This window comes from Passer domesticus, chromosome Z (genome assembly GCF_036417665.1).
Source record: "Passer domesticus isolate bPasDom1 chromosome Z, bPasDom1.hap1, whole genome shotgun sequence".
Taxonomy (NCBI): domain Eukaryota; kingdom Metazoa; phylum Chordata; class Aves; order Passeriformes; family Passeridae; genus Passer; species Passer domesticus.
In genome coordinates, this window is record NC_087512.1 from 38000492 (window position 1) to 38019370 (window position 18879).

The following is an 18879-nucleotide window of genomic DNA, read 5'->3' on the forward strand; positions in this document are numbered from 1 at the left end:
CTGTTATTATCTCTTAATGTCCATATTTTGAAAATAGCTCTGTGTGAGTGTGTTGTTCTTTAGAAAATCCCACGTAAAAGCCTAAGTGCTGCTACTGCTGTAAGCTTTTCCTTTGGCTTTCTGCTGGACTGCTAACAGCAGGAAATACAGGCAACCACAAACAAATGTGAAATATATAATGCTCACTACCATCAGCTAATAAATATGCAGAGCCCTTTAATGTGGAACATAAAAGAAAAGCTATAAATATATGCTTCTCAGAAATGGTAAATACTTTCAATTGCATAGTGAATAGTGAAGCAAACCAGTGAGTATTTAAAATAGATTATTCACCTCAGCAGCCACAGTCAGCCCACAAGTTAAGGTCCTTATCAGCTGAGACACCAGATGTGGACACCCACTCATTAATAATAAAATAACACTTTATGTCTTACAGTTCTGCAACATGGGAAGTCAATAGCAGGATTTAAGCCCACATGCAGATTGACTCTCAGGTGACAGAGATTTTCCTGCTTCTCACAGAGAAGGAACCTTCTAAAATACTAAGCCAAGTATTTTAGCTTTCCTTCAGTCTCTGCAGCACACTGTTCTCCCCCCGAAAGGGGAACTACAAGAGAGCGCTGAGCCAATGATGCAGATTTAGTGAGCAGGTCATAGTCTACCACTCTGTGAAGGGGGTTTTGCTTTACCTTCAGGACTACATGGAGGGAGATAAGCTTTCCAGGATTTCTCAGAGTTACAGCAACAGTGATGACTACAACATGAAATCTGCATTCCCAAACAAGTGTGAGCACAGCAAGTGGGAACTAGTGTGTACCAACAACAGCACAGCTGCCTGAACACAGAGCTCAGCAGAATTTTACTTGCCTGTTGTAAAAACAGGTCACTGTTGTCTTTTTGTTCACGTTATTTGCCTCTTGATATCTTGTATCATGTGGACCTGAGGGGCCTGAGAACTCTCTGAGACACATAACCCATTTCTATGTTTCAGCAACCACAGCAATAGTTTTTATGGCACAGAATGTGGCAGCCATCTAACAGAAATACACCAGATAAATGAAACAATCAAAACCAAATACTCCACCCAAAGAGAAAAAAAAATCAAAGAACAACCAAAAAACCCAACCAAGCAATGAGAGTTACTTTTGGTTGAAAACCAAACACTCTGCCCAGTTGCAACTTCACTAAGTAAATCCATCAGATGAATTTTCCATCACATATTAGGACTACCACCCCTTCCTTATTCAAAAAGAATTCTAGGCTTTTTTTTTCCCATTACAAATAGAAGGCTCTTAAAGTTGTCTCAGTATCATAAATTATGCAGAAAAACCCCACAAACTCACTTCAACACATATTACAGTGCACCCTTATTTGCTGGATCTTGGAGGCCAAACAGTCCTTATGTAGCTAGCATTTGGAAATACTACCTAAAAAGTCAGGTACTTGCAGAACTGACATTTAAAGTACTATGGCAAACACAGGAAAACAAAGAAACCCATAGATAAATTTAATTCAGGTACCAGAAAATGCTGAGCTGATGGAGTATATAAAAAAATATGCTGCTTGGACTTGCAGTGTACGCTTTTGAATCAGAGGAAGGTTATCAGCTCCTGCTGTTGCTGCCAAGACCATGTCAGGTTATTGAGGTTTTTATTGAAGCGTTCACCTGGCTTTGTACTGCAGACCTTGGAAGTTCTAATGGGAGATCTCAATACCAGGTAATGCCAGCTGCAAGAACTGCTTGGTGGTGGGCAGACACATGCTTGAAATGCATTTTAGATCCATCAGTCTCAGAACCACACTGTGCAACAGCCACATTCCCATTCTTTCTTCACCTAACTGGTCACTGAATGACTTTGCTTTGGGATGAGTACGTGTGCATGGCCTAAAGGACAGTAGCCTACTTACCTAGGAATTGCTGCCAGATACAAAGTGGGACAGCAGGGAGCACTAATGAGCTTCAGTAGTACTTTGATAGCCGGATTATTCTGCACAGAGTCAAATTACAGAATATAATTGTCAAGGTTTTTCCCTTCAGTGGCTGATAACAGCAACTTAAGCTCTTTCAATTCATTTTTATAATTTAACAAAATATATAGACATCTGATTTGGATTTGTTTGGGGTTTTTTCCCAAATATTTGAAGATTAATCCATAAATACACCAGCTATGGCTGAAAACACTGCCTGCCATGGGTCAGACCTTGAATTCCAGCATGGGTAAGCCAAATACACAAATCACTGTCCCCAGAGGGGTCCTTCCCCAAGGCCCACAGCTCCGCATTGCCTCTGCCATGGGTCCCTCACAGGGCTCTCACAGTCATTAGCAAGCATAGCAATTAGCCATTGCTCAGAGATCACGGTGCCACAAGTAAACAGTGACTTATTTGTGAAGTCTGTGACAGTTTTATATTTTACTCAGCTCCCTTCTACAATGGTGTTAGGAACTCCAACACTTAACTATTTCAGATGAAGAGAGATGGTCTGGGCATTAGGTTTCTCCAGAACATATCCTAAAGGATGGGAGGTGGGGGTTGAGCTAGCAATGAATCAATAGTTCAGGGAATAGATTCTTGTCAGTAAAGTGTGAGTTTTGCTGTCAAAGCCACAAAGGCACACACTCTACAATTGTAAAATATATCCAGTAACTAAACTGATATTAGCAGTGAGGTAATTGAAGGGCTGGGCATATCAGGCAGCATGCAAAATACAAAAACAAGAGATTCCACACATATGGGATCTCTTTTTTCAGTCCTAAGTAGTTGTCTAAAAAAATCACTTCGGGTCAAAAAGAATTGAAAAAATAAAAATAAAAAATTGGGGGTTTGCATCTTGAAATAAAAGGTTTCTTACAGGTAAATATTACACCAGTAACTTGAAAAGTGTGCATAAAATATTAATGCATACATAAAAAAACCCTAAGAGTATTAAAATATACATAAATTACAAAGAAAAAGATATTTAAATAGCAAAAGTTCTACTGCTCACTGGGGGCAGAGTTGAGTCAGAAGGTGAACCTTGAATTCACATAGGGTTTCTGCTTTCTTTTGCATTACAAAATCAGTACAAAACCATCACATATTTGTTGCATGAATAAGAAAGCAACAAAATACATAAAATGCCGCATTATTTGACAGGAGTATAAAACCACAGGATTTTCATGCTTGTACTCTAAAGGGAGCTGTCAATCCCTTAAGTCCACAAAAAAAGGAAGGGCTGTCAGTGATATATTTCCCCATAACTGTCCCAGTAAAAAAGACCAGGAGTGTTATTGAAATCTGCAGGGCTGTATGGCAACCTGCATGGCACGGGTGATCCTGTCAGCCTCCACATTCCTTGGGTGCACTTGTGCACCCCAACCGTGGCTTTCAGGGGGAGAAGCAGTGAGGCAGAAGTAGGTATTTTCTTCCACTGCTTGAGTTTAGCAATCTCTATAAAGATTCAGAACAAAGTATGGGAAGAACATTACAGAACTCACTTTCAGTAGAGAATGACGGGTTGAATTTACTGTACAAACTTTTCAGTAAATTTCCTGCAGATGTCATCTGGAAGCTCAAACTCCAATCAACATTCGTCTGAGTTGAACTGGATTGCACAATACCACACTTGAAATTTGCTGATGGGAGCAAACTTTACATTGATTTTAATCTACATAGTGCAACTACCAAAAAGGCAAGTGTCAGCTTTTAGCCTTTGGTTTGAAGTATACAAAGTCAGTGAGATAATTCTTGTGATTCACTGAGTACTAGGACTTGCCAAGCTTTTCTTATCAGTAGGATCAAAATGTTTTTTTGGTATGCTTTTCTCTTTTCAGGGAATATATAGTCAGTTATACTAATCTAATTCTAATCCAGTGAGTCTAATACTCTTCTCTGGAAAACTACAGCAGTCAGTGTACTCTCTGTTTCCTATGCTGCATCTCCCAGAAGTGCTCTGAGGACCAAGTTTGTTCCCAAGAACTTCATTCACTATAGGTTCTCTCTAGCTGCTTTCACACAATCCATGCAGTACTCTCACAGGCTTGTTAACAGCCCCAGAGAAACCCTGCAGCTACCACAGCTGAAAGATTTACAGGTTTTGCACCTGACACGACCAGGTGTTTCAGAGGTCTAGAGTTAATTCAGTACCTAGAAGAACCTGATTGCCTCATGCTGAATGCAGAGTGGCTGCCACATCCATGTATCTCCTTAGTCTCTGATGAATTTTTTAAAGATTACCATACCACTGATTTGAGAATCCGAAAAAAAAAGGCACTCTCTGCCTCTTGATCAAGCCGCAAAGCACAGCTCCATTCTCCTGACCATATTTATGCACAGACAAAGATAACAGCAATCTGATCAATAAAAAAGTTTGTTTTTTAAGCAGGTAGAGATATATTTGCAGGCAGTGTTGATAATTAGAGAAAAGAGATATTCCCTATCTGTAGCTTGAACAGTTCTTCCTTTTATAGAATTTGTCTAATTAAATTGTTTAGTAAGACTGCAATTCAAATGCAATCTAATGTTACAACAAACAACCATATTTTTTCAACGTTATTATTGCAGGTCGGATTAAATTTGATCCTTCCTGTCACAACAGCAGTCAACATATAAAAAACTACATTGCCTGGTGTCCAGTCCAGCAAAATATTCAGAGCCAGTCTTTGAAGAGCTCTCAGTATCCCAGAAGCCCTGCTTAAGGAGCACAGAGAAACAGTCCCCACCACACACCTTTCTGTGTATCCTTTTATACTGTTCTTGTTACTGAGGGAATTTGGACGCTCATGGACAGAATTCTCTTGCAGTAACATCCTGTTTCCATGGCTGCTGCACGTGCACTTTGAAACAACTCCAAGTGTGTAGACCAGTTTCAGCTGGTTTTATAGTTCCTTTTCTTCCTTTGGGATTATTCTGACTTTAATACTCCCATAATATGATTTGAATTTTACATCACTTATCTGCAGTGGCAGTTGTTTATAGCACTTTTCCACCCAGGAATGATCCTCAAAACTGAGGCCTGTATAAGGAATAATATTTTACACCATGTCTAAGTTGCATAAATCCAGGTAAAGTCCAGAAAAAGAAAACTTCTGCTTTACAAAATTATGTCAGGTTCCTAGCACATTTTGTAAAAAATTATAAGTATTACAGGAAAAACATGTATGATATATAACATGTATTTCAAGTTTGTTCATCTTGTCAACATCTAATCTGTATCCAGAATCTGTTATTAAAGTAATTAGCACCACAATTTTTAAATAATAACATGCAACAATATTCAGTTTCTGATACATCTCCTTCTATAGCTTCTGGGTTCTGTCATTAATTCCTTTCCAAATTAGTTGCTTTTTATTGGTCTGGCTCTCTTAATTATGTAAAAGCTAATATGGACAGGACTTGGAGTTGCAATAAACCTTGTTGTTGAACCTCCTTGCACATAAACAACTCTATGGCGTAAGAGCTAAGTGTGCTTGTTAGTGATTGCAAAATGGAAGCTTGACTACCCAGGAAAGAGATGTGGGCTAACTATATGGAAAAAAATTATCAGAGACACTAAGACAGCATACTTCAAAAGCCTTCAATTGAAAATGCTCAGAAATAGTAATCTTATTACCTACTTGCAGAAGCAGCATTTTAAGATACATATTCTCCCTGACACTTTCCAGAGCTAGCGGGTGGCTCCATCTCACTAATGCTTTGAGTGCTTCCAAAATTAATGGTTCTACATCAGTGCATACTGCTGGTATTGTAAGTGATGTTGAAATATAGACTGCATAACTTTTCCATCCTGGGTCTTACCAGACAAATACAAGATCAGAAGATAAAATAATTAATCTGTTGCAAAACCTGTACTTCCAGTGGAGGCCAGAATCTTTTAAAGCAACAAAATACTCCTGTGGAAGCAACTGTTACTCTCACATGGACTGGAATAGAAACAGTAAAACTCCCCTAGATATTTTTTCAGCTCTGCCTGATTTCTTTTTGAGGACACTAAAGAAAAGAAAAGTCTTTCTGTAACTCTGTGTTCTTCTTTATTTCCAGTCTCTCCCTACAGTAACACTGAAATTACTCCAGAATGCACGTGACTGTGGCCTGCAAGCATTAGCTGTGCACTACTTCTGCTAGCAGCCTTCCACACCCAGGCAGAAAAATCCTTGTATTTTCCTGACTGCGCTCCAAGTGTCAGACACAACCCCTTGCCTCTCACCATCACTTTTGGATCACACTGCTGCAGCTCTTGTTGCTACTCTGGACTGAAACTATTGTAATGTTCACATTTTTTATACTCTCAACATGGCAGGTAAATAAAATGTTATTTTATAAATTAAGTGTTTCAGACAATTTTGCTTTTTTGAGCACTTCTCTGGAGTATTTATGCTAATCCACTGATTTTGGTCACATCACATGAAGAAATTTTTATGTGTTAAAACACTGGAATTTCTTATACAAAATTACATTTGGTAGGATGTTCATGCAAACCTGAGTTGTTATTAAAAAATTTAACTAGGATTACATTGATAAAATCAAGTCCATAAAATGAAGACATTTTCAAAACCTTGGGAACAGCCATGTAAAAAACCAAAGTAATTTTCCATTTCTTCTCTACATTAATTTTATTGAAAGCAAATCAGCTAGCTGTTATAAGCAAATCATAGTATTTCCTTTGCTGTTTTTAGGAAAATTTAAATAATTTTAAAATATCTTCTCTGTTTAGAGCTATATGTATTTTAACTTTAGATGTTTTCATAGGCTTCCCTGTACAGAAATTAGTGAGTTAGGACATGTTCATGTTGTAGTATGGTATGAAGTACTGCATTCCTCTTTTACCTATAACTAGGCTAAGATGATTTCATCATTCCTTCAGCTTTGGAACCAAACTGAGAACATACTCCTGTCACAAGCAATGAAGAAAAGCTGCTCCCATTCCCTCTTACCTATCTGTTTATTTGTTTGTGTTTGTACTGCAAAGTGGAAAAATAAGAAGAGTTATTTACAATGATCCTTTTTTATTTTGTGAACAGGAGCTCTGAGTTTCAGTGTTGAAAAAAAGGGAAGTAGTAATATATAAAATTACTTAATGTGATTTTAAAAACATTTAACAGCTTTAGTTTTATTTACTCAGCCCAAATGTTTGCAAGTTTGTCTCATTTATCAATTTGATTATTTTTTTTCTCAGTACTGGCAAATCCTGTTGGGTGCAGAAAGCCATTATGCACTAAATTCTCCTGAGAAAGGACTTCAGACAATGTATTGACTGACTTTGCATAGCATAGAACAAATTCTGAAAATTGTTGGTAATGTTCCAATCAACATATCTGTAATTTGATTATTATTTACTTCACAATGAGGACTAACTGTGACCAACAGAACACTGCAGCATAGTTTCTTTCAGCTACTTTCCTCGGATTGAACATATTGTATCAACACTCTCTGCCTTGTATTTACTATCAAGGCATATTCAGGATTTGATTTCAACCCCTAAATGACTCCATAAATTTGGGCCTTAGCTGCTTTTATCAGTCTTACTCCCGTTAACATTCAGGAAGCTCAGCTTACTCAATGTATCTGAGCCCTCACTTTTATAAGAAGCAGATGTCCATGATAACGGATGCTCCTGGTAAGCTTTAAGAGGCCTGTACACTTTTACAGTATCTCCCCTTTTATACTGTGATAAATTTCCGTTAGGAATTACCATGGGAACATTTTTTTCCTACTTCTAATTTGGCAATATTCTGAATACAACAGACATTTCCTAGTATCATGGGAAGGAGATAGATACAGTGAAGGCAAACAGAAATAACTCCAGAAAATGAAATTCTCTCATTCATATTTCATGTTACCCTTTTCTAAAATTAGGCAGCTAATTTAAGTAGAAGATGAAGTTTTACTGAATTCCATAAATTTGATATTAGTCAATTAGTCAAACCAGAAAGGCTCAGAAAGACACTGGAAATACTCCCAATAGACAGAAAATATACCACATGTCATTAAAAAAATACAGTATCTGGAAAATTCTTTTGGGGCTGAGAAGTACTTGATGGGTTTTCTGGTATGTATTCTTGAGGTTTTTTGGCTTTTAATTCTAGAATGTTCAACCTTCACCATTATATTGTAATTTCACCTATTACTAAATAAAATAAACAAAACATCAGAAGACATTTACATTCCATTGTCTCCTATTTCAGCTAAGTGAATGTACTCTGGAACTCATGACACCATACAAGATTTTTTTATGTAGCAACATCAGAGATTTGGAATCAATTTCTACATTCTGACAATATTAGAAATAAAAACAAATTTAAATTACAAGGAGAAGGCGCCCATACCACCTCCAGCAAAAGATCTTCAAAGAATAAGCATCAGGACAAATTTCCTAGGATGCATACCTATCATGGATGTACATAAATGATGAAGACGAATATGAAACTCTTCCATTATTAAAGAAATAGTAAGTGTAAAAATATTTAATAGTTCTATTACTACAACAGAGTGAAAGGGAAATCGTCCCTCACATGAAAATGATCCACATATTTTATTGGATCTAAAACTTAAGCACATCTTAAATGCTTAAGTAAAGCATATGCAATCTGATGCTGTTAAATCAACCATTTGGCTGAGTTTTATCCAGTCATCTCTCCAGTTGACTACTAACATGAATTATATCTGCACAAATCAGATCAGCCACACAAGCAGAAAGTCTGAATGTAATTGCCTTCTTCACATTGCCTATAGGCTCTTGTGTTTGCACAATTCAATCAGCTTTCTCCAGATCTTGCTCTTCTTCCTGCAGCAGCATCTGCAGAGCACACTGCTGCCTGTACAGTGCAGGCAAACTACCAGTGCATGCTCATGTTATGTTATCCTAGGATTTAGTAAAAGAGAACCCCTGGCATGACTTCCTGCACAAAAAAGGATGTAAAATAACTATTAGATAACATCACACCAGTCTAACATGGCTCTTTTTGCAAAATGCAAAGATATGAAGGATGAAAAGGTATCAAATAGCTTGTTAAAGCTGGTTACAACAAAATCCATTGAGTGTGCACTAGAGGCAGGCTAGTCAGTTGCTCTTCATGTTAGCAATATCTGGGGAATTGCTGGGACAGAGCAATTAAAAGTTCTAATTCTGGGAATGGGAATAGCAATTGTGATGCTTCCAGGGTCAAAGTGACCGCTGGTATTTCTGAGCTTGTTCATTTGGATCTCCCAGGAGGTCTCATCCAAATTAAGCATTTTTCCCTGTCTCACAATTAATAAGCCAACAAATGGAAAAGATACATGCAAATTCAATTACTTTAGCACAATCATAAACTATTACAGCAAAACATGTATCCAGTCACATGGCACCTTAAAGAAATCGTTATTGTCTGTTAGTAATCTGAGAACTGGTCTGATTCAGTAATAGATTAATAACATTGAAGGTTCTGGTCTTCATTAAGAATTTCTTAATAGGTACGTAAAATAGGTATATGAAATTCCAGATCTCAATTAAATGGTCAGAGACAGGCAACAATTAAAAAAAAAATACATATATCATTCATAATGTTATTTGAAGTGCTATGCAAAGGAACTAAAATTTCATGCAGTCTGGGAGACTTAATGTATGTACTGAGAATTTATTCCAAGGTTTGATTGATGTAAAAAATATGAAAGGGGCACACATCGTGCCCTCCTGAAGCCACTGTTACTGGGTGGAGCAGCTCTTACAGGTGCAGCAGATGCCTCTCCATTGCACAGGAATACTTCAATGCTAGTTGGCAGCATTTGATTTGAGCTCTGCATTTGATCCTTGCAGAGCTTTAAAAATGTTGCTAGGTCAGATTTATGTACACAATAATATCAAGAATACTTGCTATCTAAGAGAATTTCCACAATATTCCACAATCTTGCCCCTCTTCTCAGCTCTGGTGAGGCCTCATCTGGAATGCCATGTCTAGTTCTAGGCTTCACAGAACAAGAGAGTCATGGAGCTCCTGCAGCACAGCCAGCAAAGGGCTACAAAGATGACTGAGGGACTACATCATTCCTATGGGGAAAGGCTGAGGGACCTGGGCCTGTTCAGCCTCAAAAAAAAGACAATTGAGAGGGGACCTCATCAATATTCTTCAGTATGTGAAAGGAGGGTAACAACAGGATGGATCCAGGCTCTGCTCAGGGGTGGTGAGCAATAGGACAAGAGGCAGTGGGCACAGACTGAAACACAGGAAGTTCCGCTCGAACATCAGGAAGCACTGCGAAGGTGACCGAGCACTGGAACAGGCGGCCCAGAGAGGTTGTGGAGTCTCCCTCACTGGAGATACTCAAAAGTCCCAGGACAGAATCATAATGGGCTCTACGGGAGCTGCTGGAGCCAGGGTGTTAAACTACACGACCCTATCAGTGGTCCTTCCCAGCCTTACCCAACAAGTCATTCAGTGATATAAAAGTATGACTGGATCAATACTTTAACAAATACTAAAATGGAGTTGGTCATGGCACAGCTGATACCTTAAATTTTAAAGGCAGACCTTTATCACCAAAGGGTAATACAGAATTCAACGGGCATCAATGCACACTCTAACATGCACTGCAGAAATTATTGTTTCTATTAAATTCGCCTGTGTTGCTGAGGCTGCAAACGGTGAACACCGCGCTAGGAACCGCTGGAAGAGAAACGCCCGACCACACTCAAAAACCTGAGACAAAGAGGATTCGGGAGGAGATCACATCACTTCAGCACAAGCAGCGACTGGGGGAAGGAGAGCGGGGGACACGACACGGGTGCGTCGGGCTCCCGCAGTAGGGAGCAGGCGGCGGCGGGGCAGGAGGAGGCGCTTGGGCCGCGCCCCTCACGGCCGCGCTGGGGCCCGGGCGGGCCCGCACCCGCCTCCCGCGGCACAGGCCGAGGGCGGGCCGGGGCGGCGGCGCGGGAGGGCAAAGGGGCAGCGGCAGAGCGCTCCGGGCCGCCATGGTGCTGGTGGTGGTGATGGGCGTCAGCGGCTCAGGGAAGTAGGTAGCGGGAGGGGGGCGGAGCGGCGGCGGCGGCGCTGCGGCACTGCCGGGGGCTCGGCGCTGCGGGAGCCCTGGGCGCCGAGCCGGGTGCGGGTCTGGGTGCTTAATCGGCCCTTTGTGCTTCCCCGCAGGACCACGGTCGGGTCGCGGCTGGCAGAGAAGGTAGGAGCGTGTGGGAGCCGCCGCCTCGGAGGCGTGCCGGGGCGGGCACACGCCTCCCTGCGCCGGGCCGACGGCCTTCCCCAGGGCTGCCGATCCCCCGAGCCGCGTTTGGCTGGTGCCCTGCTGCTACTGAGCTGCCTTAGTGGTTTTTGTTGTTTGGTTGGGGTTTTGTTGTTGTTGTTGTTGTTGTTGTTTTGTCTTTTTTATAGCATGCTAATCATCATGCTATAAACGGTGATTCATACTGTGGTGCAAGAAGCCTATAATTTCTTAGGCGTCGTCTTTGCAAATTCTGAAGTCCTTGTTGCCTCACCTAGCCTAGCTGAACGATCCATAATTAATTTCTTTTTTTCTTAGTTGGGATGGAAATTCTACGATGCAGACGATTATCATCCTCTAGAGAATAAGAAGAAAATGGAAGAAGGGATACCACTAAATGATGAGGTACTTTGAGTAAGCTCTGAAAAAACTGTTGTCCACACATTTATCTCTGTAACTTCATGCAGATCTTGTTGAAGTAGATTGTGGTTTACTACGTAGATTAGTCTGATTGTAAAACAGATCTGCATTTGCTAAGGTGAGTGAGGCTTCTTGTGTCAAAAAAGATTCTGCATTAAAAAGTAGTTTATGAAATGCTTGTCAGCTCGAAAGCGGTATGCTGGTGGTTCAGGATTTGTGAGAAATCTCCCCCTCTACAGTCCACACACAGAGTTGCAGTTTTGGATTTGAATCGTAGCATCTTAGAATATTCTGAGTTGGAAGGGACCCACATGAACCACAGAATCCATCATGTGGACCTGTGCAAAACAACTCCAAAAATTTGTTACCCTTCTCTCAAATAACTTTTCATAATTTATCACCACTCATGGTTAACTTGGGAGGTCCCAGATGACTGGAGGTTGGCCAGTATGGCCCATGTACAGGAAGGGTTGGAAGGAGGATCCAGGGAGCCTGTAAGTCTGGCCTCAGAGATAGAGGTGGTTATGGAAGAGATTGAGTACATCACATGGCATGTGCAGAACAACCACTGCATCAGGCCCAGCCACCAGGGGTTTGGGAAGAGTAACTTTACCTCCTATATCCAGGTGAACTAGTGGATGAGGGAAATGCTGTGGACGTAGTCTGCCTGGACTTTAGTAAAGCCTTTGATGCCATTTCCCAAAGCATCCTCCTAGACAAACAGGCTTCTCGTGTCTAGGATGTTCACTGGTTAAGAAGTGGCTGGATGGTCAGGCCCAGAGGTTGTTGGTGAATGGAGCTACAGGGATCAGCATCACGGCCAAACCTGGTTAACATCTATTAATGATATGGAGGGGATTGACTGCATTCAGTAAGTCTGCAGGTGACACCAATTTGGATGGAAGTGTTGATCTGCTGGAGGGCAGGAAGTGCTGCAGAGGCATCCAGACAGGCTGGTTCAATGGGCTGAGGCCAATCATGTAAGTTTCAACAAGGTGTAGTGCCAGGTCCTGCCCCTGGGTCACAACAGCCCCAGGCAGAACTACAGGCTTGGAGAAGAGAGCTGGAAAGCTGTCCAGCAGAAAAGGGCCTGAGAGTGCTGCTCAGTAGCAGGTGAACATGAGCCAGCACACACTCAGGTGGCCCAGAAGACCAATGGCATTCAGCCTCTATTAGCAACAGTGTGGCCAGCAAAACCAGAGCAGTGATTGTCCCCATGTACCTGTACCTCACATTGGTAGGCCACACCTCGAATGCTGTGTCCAGTTCTGGGCCCCTTAATTCAGGAAGGACATTGTGGTGCTGGAGTTAGTCCAGAGAAGGGCAAAGGTACTGGTGAAGGGTCTGGAACGCAAGTCCTGTGAGGAGCAGATGAGGGAGGTGGGGGTGTTCTTACCCCAAAGAAAAGGAGGCTCGGGGGAGAACTTATCAGTCTCTACAATTGGAAAGGAAGTTGGAACCTCACTGGAAAGGAGGTTGTAGTAAGATGGGAGTCAGCTTCTTCTCCCAGGTAACAAGGAATAGGACAAAGGAAAATGGTTTCAGGTTGTGCTAGGGGAGGTTCAAGTTGAGTATTAGGAAAAATGTCATCACTGAAAGAGTGGCTAAGCATTGGAGTTGCTGCTCAGAAAAGTGGTGGAGTCACCATCCCTTGAAGTATTTAAAAGAAACCAAGTAGGCACTTAGTTAATGATTTAATTAGTATGGAGTATTCAGTGAAAGGTTGGACTTGATGATACTAAAGGTCTTTTCCAAGTGTAATGATTCCACAATTCTCAATTGTAGCATATGCCTGAGACCGCTGACCAAATGCTTTGGAACTGTGTCAGGCTGGTGCAATGACCACTTCCCAGGAGTCAGTTCCAGTAGCCAACCACCCTGTGGGGTGGGGCCTTTTTCTAATCTCTAACGTAAACCTCCCCTGACACAGCTTCAGGCCATTCCCTCAAGTCCTGCCACTGTCACCACAGAGAAGAGATCAGTGCCTGCCCCTCCTTTTCCTCTCACAAGGAAGTTGTAACTGCAGTGAGGTCTGTCCTCAGTCTCCTCTTCTTCAAGCAGAACAGATCAAGCAACCTTAGCCACTAATACACCTTCCCCTCAAGGCCCCTCAGCATCCTCAAGAGCATCCTCCTTTGGATGCTCTCTAATATATTTTTATTCATCTTATATTGTGGTGCCCAAAACTGCACACAGGACACAAGGTGAGGCTGCCCCAGTGCAAAGCAGAGCAAGACAGTCCCATCCCTTGATGGGCTGGCAATGCTTGAAGTACTAATAGCATAATGGTACAGCTTGAAAAAAAGGATTTTTCCATTTGCCATCAATGAGGACAGTGGTTTTACAGTCAAAGCCACTTTTCCTGTACAGAATCAGGAAGAATTAAAAAAGTTAATGTCCACTACTTCTAGATAAATACATACTTATGACTGTATATAAAGATTTTTAAACAAAGAATATAAACTAAACAATCCTGGTAAAAATATGAAATCAATCTAAAAGCATACAGAGCTTAGAAACAGGGCAAGATGCAGTAATAGCATATTTTGAAAAAGACTTTAAGAATCTAGCTGTAATAGAAAAATTTTGCAAATTTTCTCCTACCTTTTTTTTTTTTTTAGTCCCTCATCTTTTGGAGATATCCTTAGCCAATTTGAACAAAAAAATTTTCTAGATTCTGGTTAAAAACTTGGATCTTTCACTAGTAGTTGGAAGCCTGTATGTTGTCTGTAGCAGCATTACACACTTGTTGACTAAACCACTACTGTGTGGTGCTCAGCAAAAGGAAAGCATCTCTTCTGAAAAATGAGAGCTGCAAAATTTTGAGAGTCTTCTTGAATGCCTAGGGGAAGTTTCTGTGTAATAACAGCAACAAAAAATTGTTGCATTTATTTGTCGATATTATAATTTCTTGTGCTCACCCAGCAGTAACAGCATTGAAACATTAAATAGGAGCAGTTTTTTAGTGCTCATTAGGCATAACTAAAGTTTGCATCAGCTTAAAATTGCAGATTAAGTAAGTATCTGATCAATCACTCGTGTTTCCCTAAGTAATAGGCAAAGTTTTGAGAAACTTTGGTTTGGTGGTTGTGGTTACATTTATTTGTGAGTGCTACTGACATAAAGATAATTATTGCAGATAACTAAATTTAGATCTGTTTCTGAAAGCTTCAACTTGTATCCAAACTGGGGATGGGGTGTGTGTATGACACGATGTCAGGGAAAAGAAATAACAACTCTAGCAGTATATTTGAATAGTATAATAGAAGCAAGACATAAGTTGACTGTCCTTCAGAGATTTACAAGGTGCATGCTGCACTTGCGTACATATTACTTCCATCATATACTTGTAATATAAAAAGTACTATTCCACTAGAAGCATCCTATTCATAATATGCCTAGCACTTCTTATTAGCCTTCAGGCAGTGGGAGCAAATCTATAGAGGAAGAAAGAGATTCAAAGCTGAACTTGCTGTACAGTTTAATGTTAATATTTACCTCTACTCAAATATCTGAGATGCTAGAAGCAATTATTTCAAATTAATTTCTGAAAATTTTTTAACTAATTTGTTTTCTTTCTAGGACAGAATTCCTTGGCTTTGTGCATTGCATGATATACTAAGGAGGTAAGAGAATATCTATTTTTTTAATGTTTTAGCTAAAGACAGAAGTACCAGAAGTGTTTTTCCCCACTTCATTGCAAAGCAGCAATGTGAGTGGTAAAGAAATTCTGCAGGTAGTAAAGTCATTCTATTTTTTATAATCTAAACTGTCATAGTAACTCCTGATGGTGAGCTAATCTCTGATACATAAAATGAGAAATTGTTGCCAATGATGGTTGTTTTTCTACTATCTGTGTAAAAATAATTGCAAGGATCCAGCTTATTAATAAGCCTGACATTAGCTGCTTACAAAGAACATAACTACAAAACACAGCAACAACAGTAGGATAAAATGTTGTTACTTTGAATAAAATACAGTGTCAAGTTTGTTTGACATTGTTTCCTTGGGTGTACCCTGATAATTTGCAGATGACACCAAAATAGCAGGAGTAACTGATGCAGAGGGACCTTGAAAGGCTGTAGAAACAGATTAGTAGAAACCTTTTAAAAATGCAAAATCCTGCCCCTGGGAAGGAACAACCCCAAACAGTGGTACAGACACTGAGGGGCAGTCAGCTGGAAAGCAGCAGAAAGGAACCTGAGGGAGCTGTGGTGGACAGCCCCAGCTGGACATATACTAGCAATGTGCTCTTCTGGCAAGGCAGGCCAGCAAAGTTCTGAATTCTGGGTTATATTAGACCAAGTATTGCCAGCAGGTCAGTGCAGGTGATCCATCCCATCTTCTTTAACACTGGTGAGGCCACGCCTGAACTGCTGTGTCAGTTCTGGGCTCCTCATTATGAAAGAGGCACGGACATACTGGAGAGCATCCAGCAGTGATGAAGGGACTGGAGTCCATCCCAAACAAGGAAAAAGTTGGGAGGTCAGGGACTGTTTAGCCAGGCTTTACTTGCTTGTGCACATTAGGTGACCATACCTCACTGGAGCTGAGATACCTCATTTCTCACTCAGAAATTTGGATCGATTTGCTGGATCCATTGCTTCATGTTATATGAAAGCTTAATGCCACTGCCCAGCTCTGGAAACTTTACAAAATCAACTACATTTTAAAAGAGCCTAATGCCAATGTTTAATTATTAGTACTTATTAGTTGCTGAGGCTGTCACTGACTTAGCTAGGTGATAATGGTAGGTATTAGAAGTTCTTACTTCCCTTTTGAACCAAAATCTGATGACCAGAGAATGATTTTTAAATAAGTGTATACCCGATTTTAATTTTATTACAAAATATACTTTCTTAGGCAGGAATTTTATTCACTCCTCATACAGACAACTAATTCTGCATTTGCTTTTTGATGGAACAGACACACCCAGAGTTAAATGCTTTATTTGAAGAAACCTAGTCAGCAGAAAATACATATGCAGTGCATTCACTGACCTGCAATCCCTTGTTTAAGCTGAAGTGAGTACAGATGCAGTGCTACCAATGAGTTGCAGGAAACACAAAGTACAGTTAAATCTGAGACAGTGACAGCAGATGTTGAAAATATTGTGTATTTAAGTACAGTGGTCTGTATTGCCTATCAGCCACTTACCCTTAGAGAGAAAAGTGTAGTAGTTTTATAGGTAAGAGATAGGTGTTTCTATGGATATTTAGTTCCTGTTCTCAGCAATTAAGGAAATGAGCTTGACACTTCTTTGTGCTAGAATTGAATTTAATTTAGGAAAGAATGGCTGCGTAGAAAAGGCTATAGAAAAGATCCCAAAGACTGAGATTTTACCAGAAGGTTGGCTAGCTTGACCTTACTTTCAAATCACATCTTTACCAGGACTGGAAATTTGGTTTCAAAATCCTGTTAAAATTACTCAAATACCACTGTCAAAATGCCACTACTCCCATGGCTGGCCTTCTTGAGGAGCTAGGGCATGTCTACCTTGTTCAGCAGAACTAACAAGCCATTTTTGTTATACCACATGTAGATATGTAAAGGTTTTTGGAGTGGTTTTTTTTTTATGTTTGATAGAGAAGACACATCTGGACAAGATACAGTTCTGGCCTGTTCTGCACTGAAGAAGTTGTACAGGCGTGTGTTAATTGGTGGAGCACCTGCAATTGAAAGCAACCAGCCAGAGCAACCAGGAGAAAACCCAGCACTGAAGATCCTCTTTGTTCATTTGGATGGACCTAAGGACATCATTGCTGGCCGCCTGGAGAGGCGGAGAGGTCATTTTATGCCACCTGAACTTCTCCAGTCTCAGTTTGATACTCTAGAGCCACCCAGTGCACCAGAAAACTTCATTACTGTCAGTCTAGAAAAATCTCTCCCAGAAATACTGCTACAGATTGAGAGTGCCATTCTTCAGGGTGAGGCTTTGCCAAAGTAATTTTCTAAATGACACATATAGAAATTCCCTGAAGGATAGCAGACTATGAGACAGGATTTTAATTATTAAATTGATTATTAAATCAAACCAACTTATTTTTAAGAGCTGGTTTATACTCAGTTTTTTATCATGGCTCTGGAAAAGACATATGTCTTTTATGTCTTTTGCATATAAGATGCGAGAACTGTTAACTTTTTAAGCCCTTCACTCTATGAAGTTACAATACTCCTTTCAGTAAGAGCCTGCTTTTGAAATTCCTGGCAAGGGTCACACAGAATAATTTATTTTCTTAATTTTTATATCTACTCTGTCAGACACTAGGTTGGGCACATCTGCTATTATAAGATTAAATATTTCAGAGCTTTATTAAAAATAACGTCATTTTCCTAGAACGATGAAGTTCCATACATTACACTACCCCTGTCTCACTACTGGATTTTCATCAAGTTGTAGCTTCTGTGTTTGTATTCTTGTTGACCTTACCAGAACACTGATGACTTCATGAAAACTTTTCTGATCTCATACTGTATGCATTGGCCACCAAGCTGAAAAATGTGAGGGAAAAAAAAGGTAGTGGTGGTGATGCACTATACAAAATTAAGTTGAAATGAAAGCTTTAGAAATAAAGCATAAGTGTCATCATACTGACTCTGAACTTAGAGCTTTCATGTACAAAGCATACACATTGCAGTCAAGTGTGAGTCAATCGGTGATTTAAGGTACTGAATGCAAGGTTAATACACATTTCCTTATTTTTGAAAACTAACTCTTTTGCAGTTGGACCTTCTCCTTCACTTCCCAGTACTGGTGGGCACCTCAGTACATGTCAATGTAATTGCTTCAAAGCTTTTGATCGAACTATTCCTAATATGTATTTTTCTCATCTTTTTTGATGAAGATGAGAGAAAATTCCAAATACCCAGCAGTCACCTAGCTCACAGAATTTAAGGTTAAGGTCCTTTTTTACCACCAAGGTGTTTTTCAATAAGTACTTCATGTCGTGTTTTACAAGACATGACTTTTCAGCTTAATGTTATAAAAAGTTCAGATAGTTTCTGTAAGAAAAATTTGAGTCTTGTCCAAATGGAGACATGTCCATGTGCTGTCACACATGGATTATTTTTAGTATGTCATGCTTTGGTTTTTTTTCTTATTCTTGGGATGATAGATGAACTCTTGCAGAAGAACACCTCATGTTTGAAAGCATCTTTAGTGCATTTTTTACCTGGGTAAGTAGTTGAAAAACATTAGTCATGTTCTCAGTATGTATGAAAATAGTAAAGGCTTTGTGGTTTACTAGACAAATTACTGTGCTTAAATTAGTGCAATAAATGGGCATTATC

The 18879-nt window shown here is 40.1% G+C and overlaps 2 protein-coding genes across 5 annotated transcripts in view; one reads left to right on the plus strand and one right to left on the minus strand.

Moving 5' to 3' along the window:
- Positions 1 to 10608: 10608 nt before the first annotated feature.
- Positions 10609 to 18180, plus strand: IDNK (IDNK gluconokinase). Of its 4 annotated transcripts, none has more exons than XM_064402865.1 (5): positions 10609 to 10737; positions 11100 to 11130; positions 11488 to 11574; positions 15172 to 15215; positions 17176 to 18180. In XM_064402865.1, exons 3-5 carry the CDS (start codon positions 11545 to 11547, stop codon positions 17534 to 17536), a joined length of 435 nt encoding a protein of 144 aa, XP_064258935.1. In that variant the 5' UTR covers positions 10609 to 10737; positions 11100 to 11130; positions 11488 to 11544; the 3' UTR covers positions 17537 to 18180. The 4 variants fall into 4 exon arrangements, with proteins under 4 accessions (XP_064258935.1, XP_064258932.1, XP_064258933.1 ...); XM_064402862.1 differs by lacking the exon at positions 10609 to 10737 and adding an exon at positions 10788 to 10965; XM_064402863.1 differs by lacking the exons at positions 10609 to 10737; positions 11100 to 11130 and adding an exon at positions 10898 to 10965.
- The window catches only part of UBQLN1 (ubiquilin 1), a 32957-nt gene continuing 31960 nt past the window's right edge, over positions 17883 to 18879 (minus strand). The window contains exon 12 of the mRNA XM_064402859.1: positions 17883 to 18081. Within this exon, the coding sequence (XP_064258929.1) occupies positions 18016 to 18081 (66 nt within the window). The 3' untranslated portion in view covers positions 17883 to 18015. The remainder of the gene's footprint in view (positions 18082 to 18879) is intronic.